Source organism: Eptesicus fuscus, chromosome 24 (genome assembly GCF_027574615.1).
Source record: "Eptesicus fuscus isolate TK198812 chromosome 24, DD_ASM_mEF_20220401, whole genome shotgun sequence".
Lineage (NCBI taxonomy): Eukaryota > Metazoa > Chordata > Mammalia > Chiroptera > Vespertilionidae > Eptesicus > Eptesicus fuscus.
Genome location: NC_072496.1, coordinates 4,193,909 through 4,210,445, shown reverse-complemented (window position 1 = coordinate 4,210,445; position 16,537 = coordinate 4,193,909). Strand labels below are relative to the sequence as shown.

At 50.0% G+C, this 16,537-nt stretch overlaps 1 protein-coding gene and 1 non-coding gene across 4 annotated transcripts; both read right to left on the bottom strand.

Annotated features, from left to right (window-relative positions):
- Positions 1-971: 971 nt before the first annotated feature.
- SPRTN (SprT-like N-terminal domain) lies at positions 972-16,502 on the bottom strand. Of its 3 annotated transcripts, XM_008149859.3 has the most exons (6): positions 16,415-16,502; positions 15,781-16,338; positions 14,875-14,974; positions 13,702-13,830; positions 10,888-11,140; positions 7,917-9,710 (listed from the first exon to the last, which is right to left on the bottom strand). In XM_008149859.3, exons 2-6 carry the CDS (start codon positions 16,005-16,007, stop codon positions 8,977-8,979), a joined length of 1,443 nt encoding a protein of 480 aa, XP_008148081.2. In that variant the 5' UTR covers positions 16,008-16,338; positions 16,415-16,502; the 3' UTR covers positions 7,917-8,976. The 3 variants fall into 3 exon arrangements, with proteins under 3 accessions (XP_054568957.1, XP_054568956.1, XP_008148081.2); XM_054712982.1 differs by lacking the exons at positions 7,917-9,710; positions 16,415-16,502 and adding an exon at positions 972-1,285 and having other exon boundaries at positions 15,781-16,405; XM_054712981.1 differs by lacking the exons at positions 7,917-9,710; positions 16,415-16,502 and adding an exon at positions 5,270-5,593 and having other exon boundaries at positions 15,781-16,405.
- LOC114234532 (U6 spliceosomal RNA) lies at positions 2,496-2,600 on the bottom strand. Its single transcript, XR_003620753.2, has one exon. It is a non-coding gene; the product is annotated as a U6 spliceosomal RNA (small nuclear RNA).
- Positions 16,503-16,537: the final 35 nt, after the last annotated feature.

Sequence of the window (16,537 nt, the reverse complement as noted above, 5' to 3'; positions counted from 1 at the left end):
GAGTTTTCCTTCTTAACGTTTCAGAAAAAGAGGGAATGTTACAAAATCACACAAGGCCTCCCAGGCTTGGTCACCTAATGTATGAACCAGAACGGATGTCTAGACCTCAGTGTCCCAGGCAAAGCGCACAGGGTGGCATCTGTATTCTGCATGCATTATGGGTGGAATGCCCACTTCAGTTTCCTGTCTCTGTCCTTGATCTTCTTGGCCAAAATAATGTGAGTGTACAGAAATATTTCTGTATATTTCAACTTACAACAGTTTTAAGCATTTGTATCGTTTGTATTCAATTAGAGACTTTTTCTATGGAAAGCTCAGTAATTTTTATTAAAAGATCAATGTTGTTCATGTAAAACATGAAAAAAAAATTTAGTGAAACCAACAGTGTGGACCTCGGGTAGGACTGATGCTCAGTGTTGCGGCCTCACTGAGGAGAACTGCAGGACAAAGCTGTAGTTGATGTCTTTTTCATAGCCCGTGTTCAGTCTTGTCCCACTTCCTCTCCTTGTTCCGATAATGCAGTGTAACATCTCCACAGCAAGTGCCTCTGCAGCCTGGCCCGGGAGCATCCCAGCCAGCTGGTCTCTGCGTGCGCTGCCATGTTAGGTGTAGAGCAGATTGTGCTGTGTGGATGGGAGGTCTGTCTGACTGTCAGGGTGTTCAGCAACAGCCTCCCAGCCTGGGAGCCCCGTGTCATGGTCCGATGTCCACCCGCAGCTCTGCGGGGTGGGCTGTGCTGCCAGGCAGGGCTGACGTTTTGTAGTTTGGGGAAGTTTATGTAAGCCCTTGGAGGTCATTGTGAAAGGATCAAGAACCAGAATAGCCATTTCTTTAATGTCCATTTAAAATCGGTTCATTTCATGTTAGTGGGGTCGTTACGTTATCACCAAGCAGGACTCTTGTTTAAAACAAAATTTAAAATTATCTGTGGCCTCTATGTGTTTAATCCTGGTTAAAGACAAAGCTTCTAATGCTGTTTTTATTCAACACATTAACCAGCTGTAAAACACAGACCTTTATCAACAGGCAAAGGATTTCAGAATTCATACATAGACCGTACAAAGTCATGTAATTTGAAAAGCAGTGTTGCATTATGAAAGAGCTCCCAAGCTGCTTATAAAGCTAATTAATTAAAATGATGTATGATTGTTCTTGAAAAATACGATGCTTGTTATTTCCATCTGTCTTTTCCTGTTTTCTGATCCTTTCTGAGAGACTGACTTTCTTTGTATCGGATACTGTGCTTTCCTGTCCCACACCTCTGGCTTGGTTCAGAACGTAAATGCTAAGGGAAAGGGAAACCAGTCAGCAGGGGGCCCGGTGTGAGAGAGACATCCTGGGGGTCCTTGGCCTGCCCTTGGGGCCCCTGAGCTCTGTGCTGAGATTCTCACCGTTTGGGTTCTGCCCCTTTTCATAGGATTTTTAGAACGACTCTAACACGCATGCTCTTGAGCACATCCGTGTCACCCTGTGCTGCGAAAGGACGGGGCATCGGCCCTTTGTCCCTAATGGCCATAGGTGTCCTGTTGGGCGGGGATACTCATTTGTGCGGCCATAGACTAAAACATAGGAGCTCTTACAAAATGAGGTCAATGTACATGGTCACTGATCTGGCCTTTAAGTATTTTAGTGTGGGTTTTCCCCCCAGCCCATCTTAGGGCATTTGGAAAATTGTACTGAAATAAAATGCAGCTGGGTGAATTCGAGGAGAGGACGAATGAGTTCGAGATGAAGACTAATTAAATTATGTAGTGTGGTAAAAAGAGCAGGCAGAATTGACCGATCTGTTTAGTTCTGGCTCAACCACCTAGTTGTGTGGTCCTCGGAGCCATTTTAAGCACAATAGCTACAGACTTAGTCACGTAAGACCTAATGAATTACAGATTTCCCAAGGTGCACCTGGGCCAAGGATGAGAACGGTCTTCCTGCCATAGACCGTAGCGGTGCATCCTGTACCATATATTTAATAACGTAATTATACATTAGCTTGTTTTCAGTTGTTTAAAAACATTCAGTTGTTTAGAAATACCCAGTCTTATTGCTTCAAGGATAGTTTGGGGGACATCTGAGGTCAGGGATACATCCCCCGGATTCTGCTTTTGGTTTTAATGCAGATTCTTTTCATCATCGCCAGCAAGTCAGTTTCACCTGAAGTAGGGCCATGTTCAAGGATCTGCCATGAGGTCAGGGCCTCGTGATGGAAGATGTGTGAGCAGAGGGCCCAGAAGCCCCTTCCCAAGACAGGGAGCGCGCCCCCAGCTACAGGCCGCTGACGCTTTCATCGAATGGACTGAGCTCTGAACGAGGTGTCAGGTTATTGGGTGTAAGGTCTCCGTGGCATTGAGATGAAGACTCTTTCTGCCAAAATTACTCTGTGCCTTTGGTGTTCTATGAAATACCCTTACACTGTTTTCTCAGAACACACCAAGCAAGCAGAGCAAACTTGATCTCCATTTATAAATAAGATAGGACCAGAGAAGTGACTTCTCTTTAAAAAAAAAAGGGAACGCTTTGTGAATCTGCGTGTCATACGTGCGCAGGGGCCATGCTAACCTTCTCTGTACCGTTCCAGTTTCAGCGTCTGTGCTGCCCAAGTGATCCTTGGGCGTTTGCCCAGTTCTAAATGCCATGGCGACATCGCTGCACCTCCATTTTTCAGCACCAGGCGTGATCTCTAACTTCCCAACACGGAGACACGCACAGGCCTCTTTCCAGCCCCAGCTGCTTGTACGAGCTCCTGCCACATCCCCCATCTTCCTCAGGTCATCACGTTGTAACTTCGGCTAACACCGCGTTCATAGACTGCGTGCTCCCTTAAAGCTGAGACCAGAGGAAACCGGGGTGACTTGTCTTCCCCGATGGACTGTTCTCCTTACTGTCCCGGTTCTTCCCTCCTTTCCCCGGGGCCTCCGACCTGTGGTTCTGGGGAGCGATTGCCCTTTGTGGGGGCTGAACGGCTGTCTTCCTCAGGTGCCCTCTCCCCATTGTTCCGGGCGCCCCTTCCCCACTCCGTTGGGTCTTGGGTTTCCTGGACCCCACACTTCCTCTTCCTCGGCTTACTTCCTCGGTCCGGCGCGGCGTGCCCTCGGCGCTTCCCGTGGAGAGCGTGTGCGTGGTGAGATTTCCCAGGCCAGTGTCTCTCTTGTCCTCTTCGTGGGTCATTTGTCTGAGTTCCCAACTGGCCGTGGTTTCCCGTCAGGATCGGGAAGGCATCGCCTCCCTGCTTCTCGGTGGCTGGGTGGGTGCTGAGCCGCCTGCAGCCTGGGCCGACGCTGTGTGACCTGCCTTTTCTCCGCGGGTGGGCGCCCCTGGATCCATCGCCCTCGGTCCCAGGCTCTGTAGGCCTCCCGTGTGGGCCTGCGTGTGTGCCCTACATTTGGGGACATTTTCTTTATTAATTTATTTAAATTGTTTATTGTTTAAAGTATTACATAAGTCTCCTTTCTCCCCCCCATTGACCTCTCCCTGGCTGCCCCAACCCCCCAGCACATGCCCTCCCCCCCAACATTTTCTTAAATTATGACATCATTTCTCTCCTGCACCCTCGGCTCCTTGTGGGCACCTGCCGGGGGGGCCAGGTGCTTATCCTGGTGGCTGTGTATCTGTCCTTTATTTTGGAGACTCCTACCCCGCCCCCCGCCCCGTTTTCCCAGCAGGGGTTTCATGTCTGCTGGTAGGTTTTAATCAAGGGCTCTCTCTTGTTCTCTCGATGAAGAAAAAAGGTAACAACCTGTTCCATTTAATGGATAGTCCGTAACCTTCCTGTTTCTTCTCGTTTTGGTCCTTCCTGTTGGACGCTTTCCTCACACATCTGGTCGCTCTTGCTGTGTGCTCGTGTTTAAGGGAAGGTACTTGGGCTTGGGGGTTTTCAATAAATATTGGCCGCTGCCTAAATCTGAATCTTTCATAATCTTCCCGACACGATCCAGACCGGGGAACAAAGTCACCTCTCCCTTGTCCCTGCAGCCACTCTGAGACACACGCGCCTCTGAAGAGCCAGCATCAGGACCCACGGGAGGGTCGAGTCAGTGGAAACTCTGGCCGTGGGGGCCAGCAGGGCCGTTCCCGGGGGAAGCAGGGAGCCCACCGAGGGAAGGAAGCGCTGATAAATCTGACACCAGCTGCCTGAGAAGCGGATGCTGGAGAGTTCCTGACATCACAGGCCTCCTGTTGGGGAGCCTACCATTTCTGCCAGAGGGGAAGGTACCTCCTAGAGGCTTGACGCAAAAAATAAGAGAGACTCAGAAGAGACTCCAGACCCGCCCACCTCACAAAGAAATGCTGGATTGCACTGTCCCGACAGAGGAGAGAAGCCACACTCCCCGTCCTTGGCTCCCGAGAGCCAACTGCAGTGCCTTTCAAACGGGCAGAGCAGAAAAGGGAAGACGGGCCGTGTAAACACTGTGAGAAGGAGAGGACGGGACCCACGCGGCTCAGGAACATGCTCTCGCCCGCCCCTGCAGAGAGAACGGGAACAATGCCCGGTCTGAAGGCAATACCTCCACCAGACTGACTGCAGAAATCAAACTTAACTCTGAAATGAGAAATGAAAAACCTCCACCGAAAATGGACCCCAAGAGGAAACCGAGACCTAAGGAAGCCTTGAAACAAGAGTTGATGTAACTCGGCAAAGAAATAGAAAAAGACAAAATTATCTCAAATTAACATTACATTATAAAGTACCCAACAAAGAATAGTGGCAACTGAGAATACAGTGAAACAGAAGAGGGAAGCAGCCAAGAGTTCAGAACGGAAGGATGGACACACGTGCACTGGTGGGTCCCACCGTGAGGCCCGCACGGCACTGAGGAGCAGCCGTCTGCAGATGCGCAGCCTTGCGGTGAGTCCCAGGCATGTTCGGAAGCGCATGTATGTGTGTGTATGTAAGCACATTTGTGTGTGTGTGTATGCACATTTATATTTATCTATTGAATTATCATCAATGTACACCAATACATAAGAGAATCCTGTGAGGAATCTCTTGTAGAACAAATTACTTGTCAGTTTTTTTAACGCTGATGCAGATTTTCATACGCTGTGGGCCCTTGAACCGTGCAGGGGGTAAGGGTGCCAATCCCCAGTCAGAAATGACAGGTAACTTGACTCCCCCAAAACTTGACTAATAGCCCCTTGACTGGAAGCCTTGCCAATAATATACGTATTATATACTGTATGCTCACAATAAAGTTAGCTAGAGGAAAACATTAAAATCATCAGGAAAATACAGTATTTATTGAAAAAATAAATCCATGTGTAAGTTGACCCGCACTGTCCAAACCCATGTTCAGGGGTCAGCTGTGTAGTTGGCGAGGAATGCTGCCAACTGGGATGGCTGGTGTCTTAGGAGTAATCTAGGTTGGAAATGAGCCAACTTTGGTTTTTCGGAGAACTACGGAGAGGAGGCAGTGCTCCTTCAGGTGGTTTGAAAAGCAGATGGTGATGGAATTTGAGAAATGCCCAGCCATCGCACTTGCTCACACCAAGAATCTAAGAGGCTCCTCTTTGTTCTCTTAGACCTGGAATGCAGGGCAAAGGGCATACCCGATGGAAACTTCCAGACCAGTTTAGACGACACGGAGCCGTGGTGGACACGCTGAAAGGAAGGGGAGGGTGGTTTCAGAGACGGGGAGAGCATGGCTCTCCTTCTGGCAGACTTCCCGCTGGGCACTACCTTGTGTTTTGTTTTTTTTAAACATTTAATTTTCACGATTACCTTCACTCAGTTTTCATTTATGTATCTTTCTATTTTTTTAAATATTTTATATTTTTAAATGTTTTTATTGATTTCAGAGAGAGAGGGATAGAAACATCAAAGAGGAGAACCATTGATAGGCTGCCTCCTGCACGCCCCACACTGGGGATGGAGCCCACAACCCAGGCATGTGTGCTGACCGGGAATCGAACTGTGTGACTTCCTGGTTCATGGGTTGGCGCTCAACCACTGAGCCACACCGGCCAGGCATGACCATGTTCTGCTCTGAGTGAGTGCTGGTTTCTTTCTTGCATGAGACTCACGTTGTGTTGAAAGGTGAAGTGAGTTGGGGAGATGAGGCGCCCTGTAGAGGAGTCCTTGTTTGTTTGAACAAGCACACACTCTCCCGGGACGTGAGATCATAAGCTGTCCTCTCCTTTCTATGGATCAGAACTGGCAGTTACTGGTACCGCGGTTGGCAAGTTTCTCTCTGATCCTTCGGGTTTACTCTGCCCTGGGATATTTCAGAGAAATTTAACTGACCCAGAGCGCCACCTGGTGGTCAGTAAACAAGAGGGTAAATCTTGTGGTAGGTTTAGCACCAGCAGGTTTCTGCATCACAACGCACAGGTGGTAAACTTTAGTTCCAGGGTCACTTAAGAAAGTCTTTTACTTTTTATTTGATGTGATGATGAAGTATGTAGTTACATAACTTATAACATGGAATGTCAGAAAAAAATAAAAGCAAGCCGGAGCTAATCTCCACATCCCATCCTTTTCTGTTAATTTCCACTCCCGAGGCAGTCTGACCTGTAATAACGATTGTACAGGAGAGTTTGCCCTCATTCGGAGGGTATGCTGCTCGTCAGCCACCACAACTGCTGTGAGGCAACAACAGCCTCAAAGGACAAAACGGACGCACAACAACAGGAAACCATCGCCTCTCCATGAAGATGACCAAACCACAGCGTTTAGCTTTGTCCTCCCCGCAGCCCAATGAGACGCGGTGCTGGGCGGGCCTCGGGCTCACGTTTGCCAAGACCCAGCGGCGGTTTCACGTTGCCTCTCTAATTTACTTAAAAATCCTATCAGCTTCGGGGAAAAGTGTCTCAGAGCTTTGGGACAGTCAGAGAAGTTTTCTGTCATCAAGACAAAACACTCCAACTTTAGAGTTCGTTTTGCTAGATAGCATATAACCCTGACTTCAGAAATCCGAAATAAAGTGTACTCCCCATCTACCCAAAATGAGGGAGGCAGCCGTTAGGGGTGGGCCCAGAATCACCAGCTCCATGTTAGGGTAGGAAGTTCGCTTTAAAGGGGAAGAACCTAAATCATTAGAACAGAAAGCTATTTCTTTGATACAGTAAATGACTCAGATTTGGGAGTAACAGAATTCTTAAAAAGTATTTAGCAGATTAAAGTGAAGGCGTGATTACAAATTTAATTTCAATATTCTCTATAGCTAACCAATTCCACGCCATCTCCCTCCCATTCACCCTCTATTCCTTGGGGACAGCGTAGTTCTGGTAGAATGGGCTGCTCTATTTCCTGGCGTTTCCTGTGTTCCTTCTCTTTTCAACTCTCCATCCTCCTGCCTGGCCTGGGCTGTCCCGATGTCCTTACGTCCCCCAGCACCTCGCAGCACCCTGTGGCCGCACTTACACAGGGACGTTAACCTGCCGTGGTCTCCTCCCCGCAGGCTGTAAAGCTGCTTGAGGACGTGGACCGTCTGATTTACTTCGTGGCCTCAGCACCTTGGACAGTTTGGGCTCAAAATGTGTAACTACATATATTCAACATAATACACACATTTTAAGTAATTTATATTTATTAAATACTATTGTTCAACTTCACACTTGAGAAATATCAAAACTGGGGAACTGTCAACCAGATAGGCTAAAATAACAAGGATTGATAATAGTTTATTAATTGGACAACTGAAACCCTCATACATTGCTGGTAGGAGCATAAACTGGCAACATTGACTATAGCTAACCATAAATATACCCTGTGAGCCCGCAGTCCAATCCTGGGTACGAGCCCAAGAAAATGACAAGAATGTTCTTAGCAGCATTATTCATACTCGCCAGCTCCGACTGCAAGTAATTCAAACGTCCATTTAGAATGGATGTGTACATTTTGGCATATTCACATATATACTACAGAGCAATTAAAAAAAAAGAATGAACTTCTGCTACACAGATCCAAGTGCTACTTTATGAAGTTCAGAAACGAGCTAAACCTGTGGTGACAGAGAAGAAAAGGGGTCACTTTTAGGGGGTGTGGGTGTTAGCTGGGTAGAAGCACCATGAGGACCCCAACTTCACACTGAGGATCTCTGCACCTCATGTACACACACGTCATGTTGCACCCAAGTTAAGAAAGAAAACTTGGGAACTCAAGTCTTGGGAATATGCCAATATGCTGGAGGAATAGCCATGAGACAGAAGCAAACTGATACAAGTAAGTTCCTTCACTAAAATATTCCTTTGCTTAAATATTCCTATTATTAGAATGGTTCCAACTTTGGCTTACAGGGTCATACGACTTTCAGATAAGCTAGACATAACCTAGGCAACTCTGCTATGTGAGAGACATTAGTTACTTAGCACCAAGTTTTAGCCACTCATGTTGCTCAATTTTGAGAAAACTAAATCTGGCCTAGAAAATTAAAGTGGCTATTTGTTACTAGTAATACTCCAAAAGAAATCTGTTTTACTACACTCTATCTACTTTAACCTAAAATCGGCTAAAACAAATAAAATTCTTTCAAGTATATAAAATGTATTTCCTGTTAAGATTTGGGAGGAAAAATCTAAAAAGCTTTTTAAATAACCTTGAGTACCCTAACACAGCTAACTTTGTATTCTAGATTGTGTTTCTGGTCAATATGCCTGACACTATACACATTAACAGTACTAGAAATGAGTTTTAATATTAATAAATACTCAATTTAACCAAATATTTAATTCTTCACTATTGTGAGGGAAGTACACAAAAAGATAAAAATATTTAAAACCTTTAAGAGCAAGAAAGAAGAGATCCTGAAAACGATGCATGTAAACATGCAGAACTGGGCTGCAGTATACTTAAGGCACGAGTGAATATAAATATAGCACCTTAGACAAATATTTAAACTTACAGTGTCATAGGTATATATAAAATAGAACATCTGTCGGCTACATGAACCAGACTATAACCTACAAGTCTTAGTATTTACCAGATCTTCCTGAGGGACTGATGCAAATGGTGAGGTGACACGGGTGGTGTGTGAGACCTTTTTTTCAAAGATTTCTTTGGACTTTGCTGCGATCACCTTCAAGGCACAAATCTAAGTGCTCGTTAATCTGAGACTCCGGCACTTGGTTCTGGCACACAGGACACGCCACCGCTCTGCTCTGGCTGGCGGAGCGGCCGGAGTGCTGCGCTGCAGCCGCGGGACGTGAGCCACACTTCGGATCGCCGCCACCACTTGGTACTTTCTCTTTCTTGATGAAAAATTTGTCAAAAACAGTCTTGTCTTCCAGCCTGCGTTGTTTACCGGGGGGTTCCGTTTCTGCCCAGCTCCTGTCCTGGGACGCAGCCCCAGGTGTCGACTCCACCGCTTTTAGGGAGTTCCTGAGGGCGGCCTTGGAGGAGGAAGTCCTTCTTTGAGAACCCGAAGAGGCAGAGCTCTTACTCGTGTCACCCACCGCTGCGCTCTTCGTGGGGGACCCACTCACACTCCTGAAAGCCTTTTGGTTGGCAGCTGACGCTCGGGGAAAGTAGTTGCTCACCACGTTTTGGCGACTGGCGTTAAGCACGGGGGAGACAGTTTTTTTCCTGGAACCGTTCTGCTCCAATTGCACCCCCGTTTTAGACTTGCGTCTCCCAGCACTGGCGGAGTGGTCTTGACCTAAAGGGTCCTGGGTTTTACTAACAGCGCGCGGCGTGGGGAACTTCCCAGATGACAGTAAGTTGTTGGTTTCTCCCAGAACATGTCCTCTCCCACTAAAGGGGACAACTCCATTCGTTTTATCTGCAACAGAGGCAAAGAACGTTTCTTCCGTGACCCGAAATTAACACAGTAACCAATACTAAGCCAAAGGTAGTTTTTCACAGTGAAGTATTTCATTCTCACTCAGATCCATATAATTACCTATTAATGAAAGAAAGACCATCTTCAGCAGCTCGTACTCGGAGAACATAAAGGATAAAAAACATGCTCTCATTTTATCATGCAAACACCTGCAGCTTAACTTGACCCTGAACGTTGCTTAGAATTCTGAAAGCTTCGTTCCAGGAGGGGAAAGCCTGCCACGCCTTCTCCTCACAACCAGGATGTGTCTCCAGGTAAATTCTTCTAGGGCTCCTCAGATTGGGGAAATGCAGCTCACATCCCTGGGCCCCACATCGGATCAACAACTTCCAGTTAGGAAGCATGAACTCTAGTAACCTGGTTACCTCTTCAAAAGGCAGGGACTGGGCCGAAACCGGTTTGGCTCAGTGGATGGAGCGTCGGCCTGCGGACTGGGGGGTCCCGGGTTCGATTCCGGTCAAGGGCATGTATCTTGGTTGCGGGCACATCCCCGGTGGGGGGTGTGCAAGAGGCAGCTGGTTGATGTTTCTCTCTCATCGATGTTTCTAACTCTCTATCCCGCTCTCTTCCTCACTGTAATAAATCAATAAAATATATTTAAAAAAAAAAAAAAAAAAAAAAAAAAAAAAAAAGGCAGGGACTGGACTTCTCCGGAAAGGGAGAAGCCTGACGAAGTCCTTGCAGGCACATGTCACATCCTGTCCCCCTTCTCCTCCCAATGAAAGGACACACATCAATAGGAGAAGTCAGCTGGACAGAACCCAGCTGATCGGAAGGGGTGTAGTAACGGCTCACGTTCCGGGCATTGTGGTTGGAATTAGTGTTTTTGTTTTGACAATCCTTTTGCCTTCTGTTTCCTAATGACTCACTGAGTCAAGATAGGGAAGGGGGACCCTCAAATATGATCAGTGGGAACGATTTCTCCTTTTACTTCCATCTACACAGAACATGTATATTTTTCTACCATTATTCAGGGATTGTAAGAGTTTGTAAGTCCACACTGGAAACTTCAAGAACCATTCCTTAAGCTTCTCTTAACACTGCGCGCCAGCTTTCTAAAAGATAGCACTGTCTACACCGTGGCTCCCGCTGTGGAGCAGCTGGCAGGGACACTTACCTTTCCTCTCCGCGGCTGCGAGCTTGGTCCTCCCTTTGCCTTTCTTGGCGTAGTTCTCCGGCTCCTTGACTTTGATGAACGTGCCCCCGCAGGTGTTCTGGTGCTCCGCCCACCAGTGGTCGTGCGCGGAGGGAGCCCTGTTGGTGGCGCGCTTCACGTAGCCGTGGTAGGGCTGTCGGAACTGGCACGGCCCGTCGCAGCGCCACCAGTGGCGCCGGTACTCGTCCACCTCGTCGTGGAAGGTGTGGTACACCTGGTTCCAAACAAAGGTGTTAGCACCGAGCAGGCAGCTTAACATTTTAAGAAAAAAAGCTTTAAAAGGAGCTTTCTAAAGCTTTCCGTTCCCTAGAACTTTCTGAAGTTTTATTTTGGGAAAGACAGCAACTAGATTTAGCTCTGTTCCAAGTTCGCTTTCATGGGAAAGAGCAGCAGTTAAGTGCGGATTAGAAGACAAAAAGAAAACCTTCTAGAAAAATGCAAAGCCTCTAAACACGCTCAAGTTTTAGGAAACGAATGGAATATGATAAAAACTGAGGATAAAACCCAGAGCCTGTGTGTGCCAGAACGAGTAAGAACTGGTTTCCTACAAGTATCAGCCCCACAGGGCTCGGAGGGCCCTTCCCAGGGGCGCTCCCTAAACACAACCTGGCCCGTGCGCTTCCGCGGGAGCCTGTCTCCGAGCCTGCGCAGCTCTGCCCGCGTCTTTGAAGGAAGCCTGTGGGGTTCGTTTGATCTGTCGGTGGGCGAAACACTGGCCAGAATTCTAATGTTTTCTCTGTGTCCTCATGGCTAACGTAAGCGTGGCACAGAGAACGGCCCAGTACTGGCTGCCTGACCGGAGAGCTTCATTCAGGGTCAGAGTTCTCTGTAAATGCGCTTCTCACCCCTTAAACAGGATCCCTCTGTTTCACCCCGAGATGCAATCCTAGTTAGAGCCTAAGCAGAAGGCAGATGAGACTTGTGACTGAGAGGAGGGTTAGCCCTCCCGCCGTGGTGGCAATGAGCATGCAGGGCACCATTTAAAGACGATGGGCCCCTTTTCTCTGTCTCCTCAGGGGAACATTACTGTCTGTAGCAGATAGGGAGCATCTACATGAGATTTTTCATTTTTAATACATTCCCCACGTGGGGAAGAATGCTAAGCTTTCTGTAACTCTAGAGATCATTTTATACTCAGCATCTCTCCAGCATAAGCCAGAAAAATCCCACTGCTCGGCCAGCATGCAGACAGTGCGCGCTGTATTGGGCGCGGAAGAGAGCGGGGACAGAGGTTCGGGGCAGACCTGCCTTCCCTCATGGTGAGAACTCCGCTCACTAATTGGCCACCAAATCTGGGAATTGGATCTGTTTTGCTTCCAACCCCTGTAACTCCTCCAGCCTGGGGGGGAGAGAGGGGACTGTTTGACAATGTGGTCACTAAAGGAAAATGCTCCGCAGTGTGAAACGGGAGCCTGTGGAGTTTGTTGTAACAGGATGCAACCTGAAAAAGCAAGAGTGCCCACTGATCAAACCTCTCCGACACAACAACGCACAGGCATCCAAGATAAATACGCCCTCTTCCCGCTGAGCCGAGAGTGCACCTTCTAATGAACCTGAGCCTTTCATACTGGCCAGCCACAGTGCTTCCGCTAATCTGGGCGTTCTGATTGTTCTTTAATGCAAGCCACTTTCTTGATGTTGAAGTAACTCTACCCACTAATTAGTGAGCGCTCTGGAAAGTTAGCACTGACAGCTGGAAAAAATACATCAAGGGGAGCACTTTTTGTTTTCCATCACACTGGCCTCTACTGCCTATTAAAGGAAGGCGATACCCCAAATACCAAAGAATTTATGCAAGAAAGTTCTATTTGGTTCACTTCCGTTCAATGTCTGTTAAGTCCTCCCAGAGGTGCTAGCTACAGTAAGCGTCATATAGAGGTCTAGAAAGAGGGAGAGCGCCCTGTGTTCAGAAAATAAAATCCGGCACAAGTTCAATATCTGCTGAGACTTAAAGGACAGAGAAGTCAGAGCCCATTGGGCAGATGAGGAACATGCCGACAGCAAACAAAAGTGGCACATTTTAGGGAGGGGTTTTTGAGGAAAGGATGGAGGTGGAAAGTTCAGTTAGCAACCCAAGACCTATCTAAGCAGGGGAATGTGGGAGGTAAGAAAAAAAAAGGAACGGAGTGGTTATCTGGTCAGACCAATTGATAGCAATAAAAACAACTAAGATTGGATTAGTTAGTACTCAAACTGGGCTAAAATGTTCTGCGTGTATTTTCTCCTTCTGTCCTCATAAGGATCCAAGTGACTGTGCTCATCTCCATCTTACATGTGAGTAGGAGGAGGCGCAGACGAGTTCCATAGGCCCACAGCTCAGGCCAGCACCTGAGCCCAAGCAGTCTGATCCTCATGCTCTTCGGGCCCCAGGCTCTGCACCTCCTACCATGTTACGTCGCAACAGAAATCAAAGACGACTTGGGAGAGGGAAGGACGTGAAACAGCGCAGAATACAGGGTGGACTGGAGGAGGAGACTAGCCTAAGGAAGCAACGTAGGAGCCGGCCGTTAACGTAGGAGCCGGCCGTTAACGTAGGAGCCGGCCGTTAACATCCCAGAGAGGGATTGCAGGCCTGATGCCACCGCACGGAAGGTGCCCTCCAGGAAGGCCGGCTTGGCTGCCACTCCCGGGGCAGCGTCTCCAGGCCTCTGGCTTGCTGGGCAAAACCCTCCAAGACAGTCTTTGTTTCTACCCAGTTCTCCACCTGTAACTAAACCCCGGGAATTACTGGATGAGTGAACTATGAATATCACCGGCGCGTGTGGCTTCACATACCGTGATGTTGGCTCCCGTCAGGCGATTGATGCGATGCATGTGCTTACAGAACTCGGGGCCGTGCCCCTCCCGGTCTTTGTCGTTGTTCGTGACAAACAAATAGGCGTGTATCATTTCATGCAAGAGGGTCTGAAACGGAAAACAATCAAATTAGTTTATGGTGCTTTTGACATAAAAATGCATTTTCTCACTCTACCTGGGGTCTTAGCCTTCTTTGGCTCACAGGCTCCTCTCAGATGCTGATAAACGTCATGAGGCATCTTTCTAGAAAAACATACAAGCACACGTGCACCGAACTGCACAGAATGGCTGAAGCTCTATAGGAACTCCACACCCATGCTCTTCTGGGCTTACGTCTCAAGTGATCTAACGGGCAAGACGAGTCACCCGGTGAGCACCTTGGGGAGTTCAGGCCTTTACTAGACTCAACTAAAGGCCATCTAGGAGTTTCTGCCGCCCCACTTTGCCCGCAGGAGTCATCACCTCTGGCAGGGAGTGCACCCTCACACTGGTTGGCGCTGCCAGCTCAGCTCCAGGTCCTGGGAGGGCGGCACCACGGGTGTTGAACGGAAAATAATCAAAAGTTGTGTCTTGCCCTCACCGGTTTGGCTCAGTGGATAGAACGTCGGCCTGCGGACTGAAGGGTCCCGGGTTCGATTCTGGTCAAGGGCATGTACCTTGGTTGCGGGCACATCCCCAGTAGGGAGGTGTGCAGGAGGCAGCTGATGGATGTTTCTCTCTCATCGATGTTTCTAACTCTCTATCCCTCTCCCTTCCTCTCTGTAAAAAATCAATAAAATATATTTTTTAAAAAAGTTGTGTCTTGATAGGAAGCTATGGATCCTAAGTTTTTTTCCCGTTTTCTAAATATGCAACTTAAAGCAGTTATTTAACCTCTCTGAACCTTAATCTCCTTACTTATAAAAACTAGGATAACACGCATTGAGATCTGTCTATTGTTCTAAACATCAAATTAGATACTATACCTGAGAGCATTTAACTTTGAGGCACTAGAAAAATAGAAGGTAATCATTATTATTTGCTCCACAAATGAAGTCTGCAATGAGGAAAACCTGATTTTTTTATTATTTTACATTCACGGGGTCGGCAGCCGTCTTAATAAGTAAGACTTTCTAAGTGAGGGAGCGAGGAATTAGGCTTTGCAGAGAATACCTCCACGAGGTCCTTCCGCGGTCTCAGCTTCAGGAGGGGCTCGCTGAGGCGGACGGAACACATGCCGCCCTTCCCTTCGTACGTGCAGACCCCGGCGCACCTGCAAGACAGCCACCGCGAAGCGTGACCGACACACACAAGGGGCACGTGGCAAGTCAAACCCCACACGTTCGCGGGGTCCCTCCCCCTCGGAGGGCTCAGGGCACAGGGCGCTCTGGGAGGCGCGCCCTCGCGCTGGAAGCGGGGAGCGTTCCAGCCCCGCCCGCCCGGGAGCTCCGTGCCCAGCGGCCCCGCCCCCGGCCCGGCCGCCGGCTCCATCCTCTTCCGCGGCTCCCCCCACCCCCCCGCCCTGCAGCCCAGCCTCCGGCCACACGTCTCCAGCGGCAACACGGTCTCCTCTGAACTGTGTGCAACCTACCCGCTCGGTGTTCATGGCCCCGATCGCGTTCAGGACGGGATTCCGGGCTCAGCGCGGAGGAAAGGGGTCCCTGGGGCCCAGCCACGGGGCCCAACGGTCACCTCCCCACCCTCCCGCCGCGCTCACGGCCGAGTGGGGGTCCTAACGGCACGGGAGGAAGAGGAGCACACAGCCCGGGCCCTCGGGCACCCCCATAAGACAAGTCGGAAACGGGTTCGTTTATTTGCACGGGAGGTGCGAGGCCAGCAAACCCCCTCTGCTCTCAGCGGGACCGGAGCGGGCGGGCACGCAGCTTTCTTTACGCCGTTTGGGCCGAAGAGGGAGGGGACGGGGAGGAATAGGCCAGAGGGGCCGCCGGGGCCGCCGCCGGGCCCTCGGTTAACGGCCCCCGAGTCCGTTGCGGGGGGGAGGAGGGGGGGGGGAGGGGTCGGGGCACAACCGCCGGCCCGCCGGCCCTGACCTGCCCTCCCGGGGCGCGCGGGACTCACAGGGTCATCCTCTTGCTCCACTTCACCTCCACGGCCTCCAGCTGGCCCCAGAAGAACCGGTCGTTGAACTGCACGAACAGGGCCTGCAGGTCCGGGGTGGGGTCCACCAGCTCCCACGTCTCGTCCACCAGCGACAGGGGCTCCTGGGCCTCCTGGGCCCGCTCGCGCTCCGACATCAGGTTCCACTCGTCCTGGAGCCGGAGTGCCAGCACCAGGTCCTCGTCCATCGCTGCCAGGGTCCCTCCCGGGCGATCTCCGCGGGCGTCGGGCTCGCTCGCGGGCGCGGCCGCCGCTGCGGGTCCCAGGCTCGAGGGGGCCGGTGAGCTCCTCGGAGAAACCGGCTGTTGGGCTGCTCTCGGCTCCGCCCGCAGGTCTCGCGAGAACTCGGGGCGAACTGGCTCGAGGACGGGGAAAGCTGAGTTTGGCCCCAAGGCCGAAGCCAAGTTCTGAGGCTTAAGAAAAAGAACTCAGCACGACACCTCCTAGGGGGCTCAAGACGGGTCCCCAGAATTCGGGCCCCAGGAGTTTCAGGAAACTGCTACCGCCGTCACCGTACACCTACAACGTCAAACAGAACGTCACGCTAGGCGCAAGCGCACTGCCTACTTCCCGCTCGGTCTCGCCCCCCACTCACTTCCGCGATAGCTCCTCCGGCGCAGGCGCTGTAGGCCACCGGCGTTCCTGCGCAGGCGCACTGTGTGCGTGCGGTCCCTCGCGCAGGCGCACTATCTGACGCCCAATCCAAGGCGCAGGCGCA

Excerpts from the sequence above, each read along its gene's own strand:
- SPRTN (XM_008149859.3), bottom strand. The coding sequence starts at position 16,007 with ATGGACGAGGACCTGGTGCTGGCACTCCGGCTCCAGGACGAGTGGAAC. Across the intron at positions 11,141-13,701 it reads TGACGGGAGCCAACATCACG|GTGTACCACACCTTCCACGA; the intron begins GTATGTGAAGCC and ends GTTTGGAACCAG. Across the intron at positions 9,711-10,887 it reads CGCAGCCGCGGAGAGGAAAG|ATAAAACGAATGGAGTTGTC; the intron begins GTAAGTGTCCCT and ends CCTCTGTTGCAG.